This window comes from Bos taurus, chromosome 23, assembly GCF_002263795.3.
Source record: "Bos taurus isolate L1 Dominette 01449 registration number 42190680 breed Hereford chromosome 23, ARS-UCD2.0, whole genome shotgun sequence".
NCBI classification, from domain to species: Eukaryota; Metazoa; Chordata; class Mammalia; order Artiodactyla; family Bovidae; genus Bos; species Bos taurus.
Genome location: NC_037350.1, coordinates 11564263 through 11576510, shown reverse-complemented (window position 1 = coordinate 11576510; position 12248 = coordinate 11564263). Strand labels below are relative to the sequence as shown.

Sequence of the window (12248 nt, the reverse complement as noted above, 5' to 3'; positions counted from 1 at the left end):
TTCCCTGTACCTGCTGAGCGAATGCTCCCGCAGGTAAACCTTCAGCCACTGTGTGAAGTCAGACTGTGTGCCAAGCACTGTGCTAGGTACTTTCTCCAGTGTTTCCTCCTTGAAACCTCACAGCCAGACTGTGAGGAAGGCATTAGGGCCTCCATTTTAAGATAAGGAAATCAAGGATCAGAGAGGTTGGGTAAACTCCCAAGGTCACCCAGCACTTGTGAGGGCGGAAGCAGAATTTGAACCCAGAACCAGTGTTCTCTATGGCTTAGCACTCTTTCTCTTTCAATTGAGGGGACCCAGGAGTTACCAACAACATATAACACAACTGCAAGCAAACAACAACAACAAGCAAACAAAAAACACATAATACAACCACTACTTCAGGAGGTTTCCAGTATGCAAACCCCACAGAAGATGGGTATCTGGAAAAGCCAGATGTGAATTTTGTCCCAGACCCACTGTATGCTTCAGGCAGGAAGTGTTGGCTGGTTATCACTGAAAGCTGACAGGAAGAGGTAGGAGGATGGGCTGAAGGGACGGTGGAATTTGCTAGTGAGCTGCTGTGACCTTTAAAAGCAGCAGAAAAGGTTTTGGTTGGCTCCTAGGAAGCACAGTGATTGCAAAGTTCTTTTTTGCGGGGGGGCGGGGGGCGGATAATATTGGGAACAGGGACAGCTTTAGTAGGTTTGACCTTAAGACAATCAGATGGACAAGAAATCCCCAAAGGTTTTAGTCTGAAACTATCATCATTGCTTGCTTCTTCTTAAGGATTTGTTTGGAAGTGAAAGCAATGCTGCCAGTCTTCAGGATGCTGCTCGTCTAGGTGTGACTTTAGGGGTGGTCCTCTCTAAAGCCTAACCCTAAGAGAGAGAAGGCAATGGCACCCCACTCCAGTTACTCTTGCCTGGAAAATCCCATGGAGGGAGGAGCCTGGTAGGCTGCAGCCCATGGGGTCGCTAAGAGTCAGGCACAACTGAACGACTTCACTTTGACTTTTCACTTTCATGCATTGGAGAAGGAAATGGCAACCCACTCCAGTGCTCTTGCCTGGAGGATCCCAGGGATGGGGGAGCCTGGTGGGCTGCTGTCTATGGGGTCGCACAGAGTCGGACATGACTGAAGCGACTTAGCAGCAGCAGCAGCAAGCTCTCCCTAAGGCTGCACCGACCACCTGTGGGTGTCCCCCTTGTGCATCGCGTGTAAGAGTCATTCATGGGTGTGACGGTGTGTCCATGCACCCGTTTTCTATTCCTGTTTATAGTTTCATTGTTCTTCCTGCTACCTAGGTTCAATCCCTTGGGCTCATATTTGACTCAGCCCCATATCAGTCTCCACCTGCAGCCAGGCTCTGAGGCCTATCTTTTTATGTCTCTTGAGTGGATCTCCTTCTATTCCTCATTACCCCTTGAGGTCAGACCTTCTGTGCTGTCCCTTGGACTATGGCGGTAGACTGACTGGCCTCCCATCCCCTCCCCCAACCCATTCCTGCACCCTGTTCCCAGAGTCACCACCCTCAGACCTGTTACCTCACATCACTCCCCTGCCCACCTGGATCCACATCACCTACCAGACCCAGTTCAGGCTCCTGAGGGTGGAATGGAAGACCTCCCACAGTCTAGCCCCCACCTACCTGTCCTGTCTGATCTCCCACCACCATCCTCCTCACACCCTGTCTTCGGTGAACCTGTCCAGAAATACCCTGTTCATTCTTGCTGTAGCCACTGCTCACCTTCTCTCTCTCTTTTTTTGAGTACCCCGTGTGGCATGTGGGATCTGAGTTCCCTGACCAGAGATGCAACCTGTGCCCCTGTACTGGAAGCATGGAGTCTTAACCACTAGGCTGCCAGGGAAGCCCCTAGCCGCTGCTCTTTACCTCTTCTGAAATGCCTTCCAGTGCCTTTTTTGCTCATTTCCTTGCAATAAATATTGAGCACCTGTTATGTGCCAGGAGAAGGCAATGGCAACCCACTCCAGTACTCTTGCTTGGAAAATCCCATGGGCGGAGGAGCCTGGTAGGCTGCAGTCCATGAGGTCGCTAAGAGTCAGACATGACTAAGCAACTTCACTTTCACTTTTCACTTTCATGCTTTGGAGAAGGAAATGGTAACCCACTCCAGCATTCTTGCCTGGAGAATCCCAGGGACAGGGGAGCCTGGTGGGCTGCCATCTATGGGGTTGCACAGAGTTGGACACGACTGAAGCGACTTAGCAGCAGCAGCAGCAGCTATGTGCCGAGTACTATGATGGGTCCTGAGGATACAGCTGCAGTTCCCATTGCCATGGAGCATCCACAGTCTCAGGGTGGAGCAAGTACCATCTTATGACCTGCTTTGTGGTCACATGGGGGAATGAGTGCTCCTGGAATTCCCTAATGCCAACTAACAGCAAGAGAGAGGGAATGTCTATGGCCAAAAGGAAGAAGAACTCTACAGCAACGGCAGTGAGCAAAAGCTGAAGAACCTGGTCCTTGGAGGGACATACTCACTTCAGAGACAGTAGTATTAATACACACAGGGGTGGTATGAGCTGAGGCCACAGGCTCATCTATAACTAGAGCTGGAGCTGGACCCTCTACCTAAAACTGGAAGCTTAATATGAGTGATACCACCTATGAATGGGGACCAGATCTCTGCCCCACAGCCCAGAGTCACAGCAGGGAGCAGACTTTTGCTTCAGGGTGTGGGTGCAGAGTCACCTTTGAGGGAATAACCCTAATCCAGTCTGTATCTTGCACTGTCCAAGTGGTAAGGCAATCTTAAGCTGCGAAACATATAAAAAATGGTTTGAACCTGTAAATCCATGTATCTTGAGTGTAGGCAGCCGTACAGTTACACCCCAGACAGGCATGTCAGGGCCCAAGTGGGACTTTTGAAGTAATTCCTCCTGAATACAATCCCATGGGGTGAAATTTTAAAACATCTTAAAATGCAGTGCTGGGAGAGCCAGTCCACAGACCCCAAATAATTGAACAACTCACATCTGAGAAAACAGAGATCATAGAGCAGTCTGGAGGGAATCCTTAAAATAAATATGTTTAAAATGTTTAAAGAGATAATGGAAGGAATAGGATCCACAAGACAGGAGATTATAAACTGGTCAGTTAAGGATATGGAAAAAAGCGAACAGAAATCCTAGAAGTAAAAAATGATACAGTCTTTAGAAAAATTTGACCTCAAAGCCATAGAAGTAGCTAAAGAAGAAACTGGTGAATTGGACAATAGATCCAAATCAGCTACAGTGCAGTCTGGAGAAGACAGGGATGCCAAGTGTAAAAAGGAAGTTGGGAGAATGAGAAGCTATAACATAAATCAAGGCATTCTAGAAGGACTAGATAAAACTTAGAGGCAGCAATCTTTAAAGAGATAAAGGCTGAGAATTTTGTAGAACTGAAGAATGCTATAAATTCTTTGATGGATAAACCAGGCCCTAAGCAGTTTGTAAACAAACCCCATCTAGGTAAATCATGGTAAAACTGCAAAATGTCAAGTACAAAAAGAAAAAAATCTTTTTCATGGTCTTGTTCTTTCTCCAAAACACCCTCTGATCAACGTCTGAATGGCCTGAAGCTGCTGTTCAGTTCAGTCGCTCAGTCGTGTCCGACTCTTTGCGACCCCATGAATCGCAGCACACCAGGCCTCCCTGTCCATAACCAACTCCCAGAGTTCACTCAAACTCACGTCCATCGAGTCAGTGATGCCATCCAGCCATCTCATCCTCTGTCGTCCCCTTCTCCTCCTGCCCCCAATTCCTCCCAGCATCAGAGTCTTTTCCAATGAGTCAACTCTTCGCGTGAGGTGGCCAAAGTACTGGAGTTTCAGCTTCAGCATCATTCCTTCCAAAGAACACCCAGGGCTGATCTCCTTTAGAATGGACTGGTTAGATCTCCTTGCAGTCCAAGGGACTCTCAAGAGTCTTCTCCAACACCACAGTTCAAAAGCATCAATTCTTCAGCGCTCAGAAGCTGCTGTAGTCTTCCCCAAGTTCTGTAACCCCTGAGTCTATCAGGGTAGAGTAAGGGTGGTGAGATGAGAGTATCAGAGACACACCATCACCCCTGCCAAATTCTGTTGGTCACATGGACCATTCCTGGTACAAAATGGGAGAGAACTACAGAAAGGTGTGACTATCAGGAGGTGGAGACCACTGGGGGCCATCCAAGGTAGAGGCTGGCTACCACATAGACCTCTTTCATACATGAGAAGTCTGAAACTAGGAGATAAGTAAACTACCCATGCCACTAAGCTAAAAAAATGGGATAACAAAAATTTAATCAAAGTCTTACTCTTCCAGGCACTAACTATATACTCGTTTAGTTTTCCCAATAAGCCCAGGAAAGGAGTAATATTTCCATTTTAGAGATGCAGAAAGGAAGGCAGGAGAGGTTGGGTAACTTGCCCACAAATCGATTCTCTTAACAATTGCACATTCTAACTTTATAAAAACCTCCTCCATCTGCTCCTAGATTGCCCAGGCTCTTCACTGAGAGGTCCCACCTCCAGTGTGCATTTCTTCGAGGCTGTTTGGGTTAGCTTCCCAGGCCTGTGTATAGCCTGCATACACTTGTGGAAAAGTATGGGAGTGGGCGGGGAGCCCCCGCGCCGGGTCCGATTGTGTCCTGCCTGGCTGGCCCAGGTGCGTTGGACTAAGACAGCTGGGAGCGCTTCGGACAAGTTCCAGGAGACGTCAGTGTTCAATGAGACGCTTCGCATCGAGCGCATTGCGCGCACGCAGGGTGGCCGCTACTACTGCAAGGCTGAGAACGGCGTGGGCGTACCAGCCATCAAGTCCATCCGGGTGGACGTGCAGTGTGAGTCGGGTCCCCTCTCAGCCAGGGGCCTGCTCCTGGGGGCTCAGGCTGGGAAGAAGGAGTGGGGAGGAGGGTGGAGACGTGGCACCTCCATGGAAAACAATGGCAGAGACTCTCTGCCGGGTTACAGAAGGGCATTTTTGATGTTCTTTCGATTTGCACTACCCTGACCCATTCCCAGAGAAGGTAATGGCACCCCACTCCAGTACTCTTGCCTGGAGAATCCCATGGACAGAGGAGCCTGGTGGGCTGCAGTCCATGGGGTCGCTAAGAGTTGGACACGACTGAGCGACTTCACTTTCACTTTTCACTTTCATGCTTTGGAGAAGGAAATGGCAACCCACTCCAGCATTCTTGCCTGGAGAATCTCAGGGACCGGGGATCCTGGTGTGCTGCCGTTTATGGGGTCGCACAGAGTCGGACACGACTGAAGTGACTTAGCAGCAGCAGCAGCAGCAGACCCATTCCCATCATAATCAAATATGAACCTTAGAGCATCCCTGTAAAGTGGTCAGGGAGGCCAGGACAGGTTGGATTATACCCATTCCACAGATGAAGAAACTGAGACCAAAGGCTTGTGACTTGCTCACTGCCTAGGTCTCTTGACTATGGCCCAGTGCCCTTCCCACCACACCTCGTATCTCTGCTTTTGTCCCAGGGCAGCTCTAAAACTTCCCTAACCCAACATTTGCAGGACCAGGCACCCCTCAGTCCTCGCTGCTGGCTGAATGAGAAGCCTCCAATCCCTGCCTGCCCTCCATGGATTCCCTTTGACCCCAGGAGGCTATCTGCCTGCTTACCACCCACCTCTGTGCCCATTCAGGCTGACCTAGGTACCCAGAAGCTGTGGGGCCAGGCCCAACGATCTATCTGCCACCATCTTAGTACCTACAATCAACCTGCCTATTAAATACACCCCCTGCCCCCCAGATGGGACCTGATAGAGTGGTGAGCAATGAAACCCCAGGCCCTCTCTTTTATCCCCCATCAGCCACCCAGGAGTCTGCCAAGCCTTGGGGCCAAGGGTCATTTCTCAAGTTTTTGCAGCGGGAAGGAGCTGGCAGGCATGGCCTGATTTCCAGTCTCAGCTTATTCCTCTATCCCGTGATAGGAGGTGAAGACAGCCCCCCTGCCCCCACCGCCCCCCAGTGCAGGTCCCTGGGGAGGGATAGCTGAGACACCCACAAGTTCAGTCCCCTGTCTCTGACAGGTTGGTCAAACTTGCAGGGCTGGCAGAGCATGTAGTTCTCTGGAAGCATCCCATGAGGGTGGCTTAACTTTCCCTGAGGGCTGCCACGGGCTCAAGGCAACCCCCCCCCCAACCTAGGGGTCATGCAGCTCTGACTCCACCGGGACTGTGCCCTTGCAGACCTGGATGAGCCCGTGCTGACGGTGCACCAGACAGTGAGTGATGTCAGAGGCAACTTCTACCAGGAGAAGACGGTGTTCCTGCGCTGTACGGTCAACTCCAACCCACCTGCCCGCTTCATCTGGAAGCGGGGCTCCGACACCCTGTCTCACAGCCAGGACAATGGGGTTGACATCTATGAGCCCCTCTACACCCAGGTCAGAATGGGCGGCAGCTGGCTTGCTCTCCTCATGGCTTACCCCACACTCTTCCTTCTGTACCTCCCAAAGGAGAGGTGCAGGGGGGCTGAGGCCTCACCACCTGGAGTTCCAGGGACTGCCCTGACTCCAACAATTTTCTTCTGACATCAGAAGCAAGCATTCTGATTGGGCTTCAGACAGCCTGGGGTAGACAGAACCAAGACAGAAAGGTCAGGGAGCCGTGATGACAGGAGAGCCCTTTAAGAACATCGCCAATTAGGAAAGCATCCCTGGGGGGCAGACAAGTCATCCCCACCTGTCGCTGGCTGGCAGGGTCTTGGGAACCCATGGCAGGCACAGGAGGGGTTGGGATAAAGATGACTCACTCCCCAAGGGTCTCCTGCCATCCCAGGAGATGGTGATGAAGCCATCCTTCAGGGGAGAGCTTTCAGAGGCAGCTTTCCTAGCTGTCAAGACTCCACATGTGGCCATGGCCTGCAGGGCCAGCCCTGTATTTGTATGGATTGTGAGACAGAGCGGGATTCCCGCCTTACCCTTCCATTTCCTCAAATGGGGAAACCGAGGCTGGGTCCTGGCCATTGTGTACCAGGACACCCTCGGACCCATGCAAGGCCAGGGTATGGGGAGTGTGGCATCCACTCCAGGCTCAGTCGTGAATAGGAATTTGCTTTAGCCTCTGGTGCTTGGTGAGTGTGTGTGAGAGCCCTGGAGACCCAAGCAGGCCCCTCACCCTAGTGGTCGCTGCCCAGGGGGAGACCAAGGTCCTGAAGCTGAAGAACCTACGGCCCCAGGACTATGCCAGCTACAGCTGCCAGGTATCTGTACGCAACGTGTGCGGCATCCCGGACAAGGCTGTCAGCTTCCAGCTCACCAACACCACGGGTACAGACCCCTCCCTGCCCCGCCCCTTGCCCGCCTGTGCTGTGTCCTCAGCCAGGACTCCAGGCACTTGACCACGAGTCTGTGCCCTCTCCCTCCTGCCTGCTTCCTCCTCCCCCCACCCCCCCAAGAGGCCTTCTCTCCTTGCCTCTGCTCCCCCACGTCTAGCTCTGCCTCAGTCCCCTGAGACCCCATTCTTGTCCTCCCAGCACCACCAGCCCTGAAGCTGTCTGTGAACGAAACTCTGGTGGTGAACCCTGGGGAGAATGTGACGGTACAGTGTCTGCTGACTGGTGGTGATCCCCTCCCCCAACTGCAGTGGTCCCATGGGCCAGGCCCGCTGCCCCTGGGTGCCCTGGCCCAGGGTGGCACCCTCAGCATCCCTTCAGTGCAGGCCCGAGACTCTGGCTACTACAACTGCACAGCTACCAACAATGTGGGCAACCCTGCCAAGAAGACTGTCAACCTCCTGGTGCGATGTACGTGGCTTTGGGGGTGGGGGGGCATGGGGGAGGGAACTTGGGAAGCAGACAGGGTTCCTGTTGCTCAGGAACTGGAAGGGGAAAGGGGCCTGTCTTCTTTTCCTTGGTAGGAGGGAGAGGCTGAGGAAGAAGGTTCCAGGCACTTTAGTTTCCCTGTAATTCAGGTGTCTGCCAGCAGATGGCAGGACTAAAATTTGTATAAAGTTTTTTTTTTTTTTAACTTTTTATTGGGGTATAGCCAATTAACAATATGATATATAGAGTTTTATTTACAGCTTACAGTCTACATTTTCAAATATAACCTCAGCAAGCCAAGATGTGGGAAGGGCTGCTGTTGATCACTTTGAATTTTTTTAGATTGGGAAACTGAGGTTGCCTAAGGCTAAATTTGGACATTCTAGTCTCAGAAATTTCCTGACTTCCTGCCTGTACAACTGTTTCTACAAGATTAATAGAATCAAAGTGAAAATAAAACACATTTTCACATGCTTCCTATGTAAATCTTTATTAGCAAAGCATTTCAGTAAGTATGAAGATGATTACTAAATGTAAAAATGATTAAAACTTGGAGCACAATCTAAAGAAGTACAGATACTTTCCTAACTAGATTTCAGCCTCAGTAATGATCATTAGCTGCTTGATAAGATCTTGATTTTACTGCTTTTCTTATAAGGAGAAACCTTTAAATTCTTCTGCTTGTACAGCTTTAGGTTACTGTTTTTAAATTTATTTTTAAAGTTTTTTTTTTTTTAAAGATCCAGGCTTGTTTCCAGCTTTTTAGCATTTGAAAGTAAAATACAGCTTTTGTCAAATTCAATTGAGAATCTTCTGATGAAATGAACACTCTTCTTTGTTCATCTCTCACTGACCAGTCTCTCCCTGATTCTCCTCACAAAAAAGAAGCTGGCACTCTATGACTTTTTACTTAATTCTGATTAAGTAGTGAGAAAGATAATAGTCAAACTGTGGTTATATAATGACTACTTTTCCCTTTGATGGTACTTCTCTCATCAGAAGATTGTTTTTCTCCACCTGATTCCATTTGACCTTTAAAATTAACCTGGCTTGATAAGATTGCGATTTACATCAAATACTTGTGGTCACCTCTTGGGGTGACATACAGCCTGTTTCACTCAGCCCAGTCCTGATTTATGGCTGTTATAGAGTCCTTGCCAATGAGCACCTAATATTAAGCATTCTGTCTCTTGGCATACATAAAACAATATTCAGATTTCTAAAAGAGGCCACACCATTTTCTTTCTAAACTCTGTATTTTTATGTAATTGCAATAAGATGATTGTATTAGTCTTTTTTTTTTTTAATGACACAAACTGTTGCAAAGAACTAAACAGCATAAAAGGGCAAGTTAGAAGTCTCCCCTCAGTCCCCTTCAGTCCCATTCTCTACATATAACCAGTAGTATATTCTAGTGCTTCCTTCCAAAATTTGAATTTTGTATATTCCAGGTTTAAAACAACAATAAATATAAAGCAGCATAGTAGCTAACAACATAGGCTCTGAGTGTGAATTCAGAGCACACTGAAGTGTGTGTAAATAAATTGGCTATTTACTTCTTTGAGCAAGTGGATTAAACTGTCTGAGCCTCAGTTCTCTCCTTTGTAAAGCAGGGACAATAAAATGCCTTCCTCACAGACTGTGGGGTGGGCTAAATGAAGAAACACATTTTAGGTGTTTAGAACAGGGTCTCTCATAGTGTATGGTCAACTGTGGCTGTATTGATTACTAAAACTGACTTTTCTACAGCCAGCTTTTTTTGAACTTTTGGAAACACATCTGAGCAAGCAGAACAATTTCCAAGCAGAAAACGTGATGGTTTCTCCTGGGAATGGGGTTGTAGACCCCGACCTCCAGGAAGGCCAGCTGGAGGCGAGGAGCCGCATCTGGATGGCGATGGTGAGACAGGGAACCCTGGCTTTGGGCCAGCCCCAGCCACCCTTTCCTCTCCTTCCACCCATAGCCATGAAGAATGCCACATTCCAGATCACTCCAGATGTGATCAAAGAGAGCGAGAACATACAGCTGGGCCAGGATCTGAAGCTGTCATGCCACGTGGACGCAGTGCCCCAGGAGAAGGTGACCTACCAGTGGTTCAAGAATGGCAAGCCAGCACGCATGTCCAAGAGGCTGCTGGTGACTCGCAATGACCCCGAGTTGCCTGCCGTCACCAGCAGCCTAGAGCTCATTGACCTGCACTTCAGTGACTACGGCACCTACCTGTGCGTGGCTTCCTTCCCGGGGGCACCTGTGCCCGACCTGAGTGTCGAGGTCAACATCTCCTCTGAGACAGGTGGGCAGCTGGAGGTGGGGCAACAGGGAGGATGGGAAGGGGCTGGAGAGCCCCACAGAGGGGAGGGGGCAGCAGCTTGAGAAAGGGAGGCTGCAGTGAGGAGGACACCATTTGTTCATGCTGCATGCATTTATTAAACATGCATTATATGCCAGGCACTGTGCTAGGCACTGCAGTAAAGTGGTAGGCAAAACAGGTTCTGCCCTCATTGGACTTACTAGCAAATGTGTTTCAGATCATCCCACAAATAAAGATATCACTGCAAACTGTGATGCATAAGAGTCAGGAAAGAGTTTCCTAAGATAGCTTTGATCTAGATCTGAGGGAGGGGCAGGATTTTAGTAGGCACAAGAGAGCAAGAGGGTGGAAGAAAAAGGCAGGCCAAGGAATCAGCATGTGCAAAGACACTGAGGCAGGAAAGTCCATGAACCATTTGGAGCCCTGAAAGAAGGAGAGTGTGGCTGGGAGAATGGAGTCAGATGAGAGTGGAGAGGTTGGCAGGGGCCAGATTTTGCAGAGAATTTGGGTCTTTATACCAATAATAAAAAAAATAATAATGAAATAATAGCCAACATTTAGTGAGTGTTCACTGTATGTTCTGATGATTTTGTATTTATCTCATTCACGTTCAAGATTTACTATGTGGGGTAGATGGTTCATCTTCAGGTTTTAGAGATGAAGAAACTTAGGCTCAGAGAGTTTAACACATCAACTGGAGGAGTGTTGGTGGTGGAGCTGGGATTCAAACCCAGGCAGCCTGACTTCAGATCTTGCTCTCAGCCACCCCTGAAAGGTTTACACTTGGAAAAAGAGTTTGGAGGGACTGACTCTGGACAAAGTCTCTGGAATCTCATCTCCAGCCCCCACTACCTTGCATTGAGTTGCTGGCTGACTTTGGCTAAACCTCTTTGACTCTCTGGGCCTCAGTCTCTCCTCTATGAGACACTGGACCAGGTGGCCTTGGAGGCCCTTCCCATCCTGATACTTGAACAGGGAGGAGCCAGAGGCTGGAGGCGTCAGGAAAGGCTTCCAGAAGGAGACAGACCTGAGCTGGGCTTAGGGAGTGAACTAGGCTCCACGGATTCCACAAATCCATTTCTTAAATCCTGAGCCATGTCCTGGGTGAGGAGCTGGGGAACCGAGCCATGAACCACAGCCTCATTCTCAGAGCTCACTGCCTAGCCAGAGAGATAGACCTGTTGTGGAGGGGTCAGGCAAGGTGCAGGAAAAGGAAGAACAAACCTTAGAGAAGACTCAGGAGCTAAACGTGGGGTCTGCATTGCATCCTGGGGACATGAGATGAGGACCAGGCTGCCTGGGGTCGTCAGGGGAGACAACTTCTTAGAGGAGCCAAGTTCCATGTGAGCATTTGCTAGGTGTAGGCAACAAGCCCAGGAGAGGAGGGACAGGGAGCCCCCAAGGTATAGGAGACTTGCTGTATCCAGGAAGTATGTTCCTTACAAGTGGATCCCACAGCTGGGACTCAGGATGGGAAAGGGAAGATGAAGCTGAGGGTTGACAGAGGTAAGGGCCTTGTTTCAGAGCCAAGGGGTTTGAGTTTTAACCTGAGGGCAGTATGGCCTCAAAAAGGGGGGACAGCCCTTTAGCTTGTGGGACATAACAGGGTTGAGAGCTGGGATGTTTTAGAAACAGGGAAATCAATGAGGGTACAGGGCCATTTCCTTCGTTTGGCTATAAGCTTGATGCCTAGGGCATGGAAGCTTTTAAAGAACGTATGGAAATGGAGTAGAATTGGAAAAATAAATTAATTGGCTCCAAAATGCAAAAAGAAAACTACAGAATTAAAGTCAATAGATGTATAAATGCTTACAGAGCATAAATTATGCCAACTAGATAACTGGACCTCAACTTGCCTTGTAGAGTTATTTACAATTTATATTTAATGAAGACATTTTAACTTTTTTGATGTGATATGAGATGGGACCCATGGAAGTCTTTTTTTTTTAAATTGGAGTATAATTGCTTTACAATGTTGTGTTAGTTTCTCCTGCACAGCAAAGTGAATACACAGTATATACACAGCTATATGTATACAAATATCCTCTCTCGGGAAGTCTTTAAAGACTCTTCATTTGGGCAACGTGTTGAGTTGGATTAGGTTTGGCTGTGAATGACAGAAAAAGCCTAAATAATAGTGGCTTTAAATGAGCTATATATGTATTTCTTCTTCTTCTTGTAAAAG

The 12248-nt window shown here is 48.8% G+C and overlaps 1 protein-coding gene across 2 annotated transcripts in view; it reads left to right on the top strand.

The window, feature by feature from the left end:
* The window catches only part of MDGA1 (MAM domain containing glycosylphosphatidylinositol anchor 1), a 65112-nt gene that overhangs the window by 34728 nt on the left and 18136 nt on the right, over positions 1-12248 (top strand). For both annotated transcript variants that reach the window (XM_024983665.2, NM_001192882.2), the window contains exons 3-7: positions 4633-4807; positions 6177-6373; positions 7126-7258; positions 7465-7734; positions 9716-10045. In XM_024983665.2, coding sequence (XP_024839433.1) covers positions 4633-4807; positions 6177-6373; positions 7126-7258; positions 7465-7734; positions 9716-10045 — 1105 coding nt within the window. The remainder of the gene's footprint in view (positions 1-4632; positions 4808-6176; positions 6374-7125; positions 7259-7464; positions 7735-9715; positions 10046-12248) is intronic.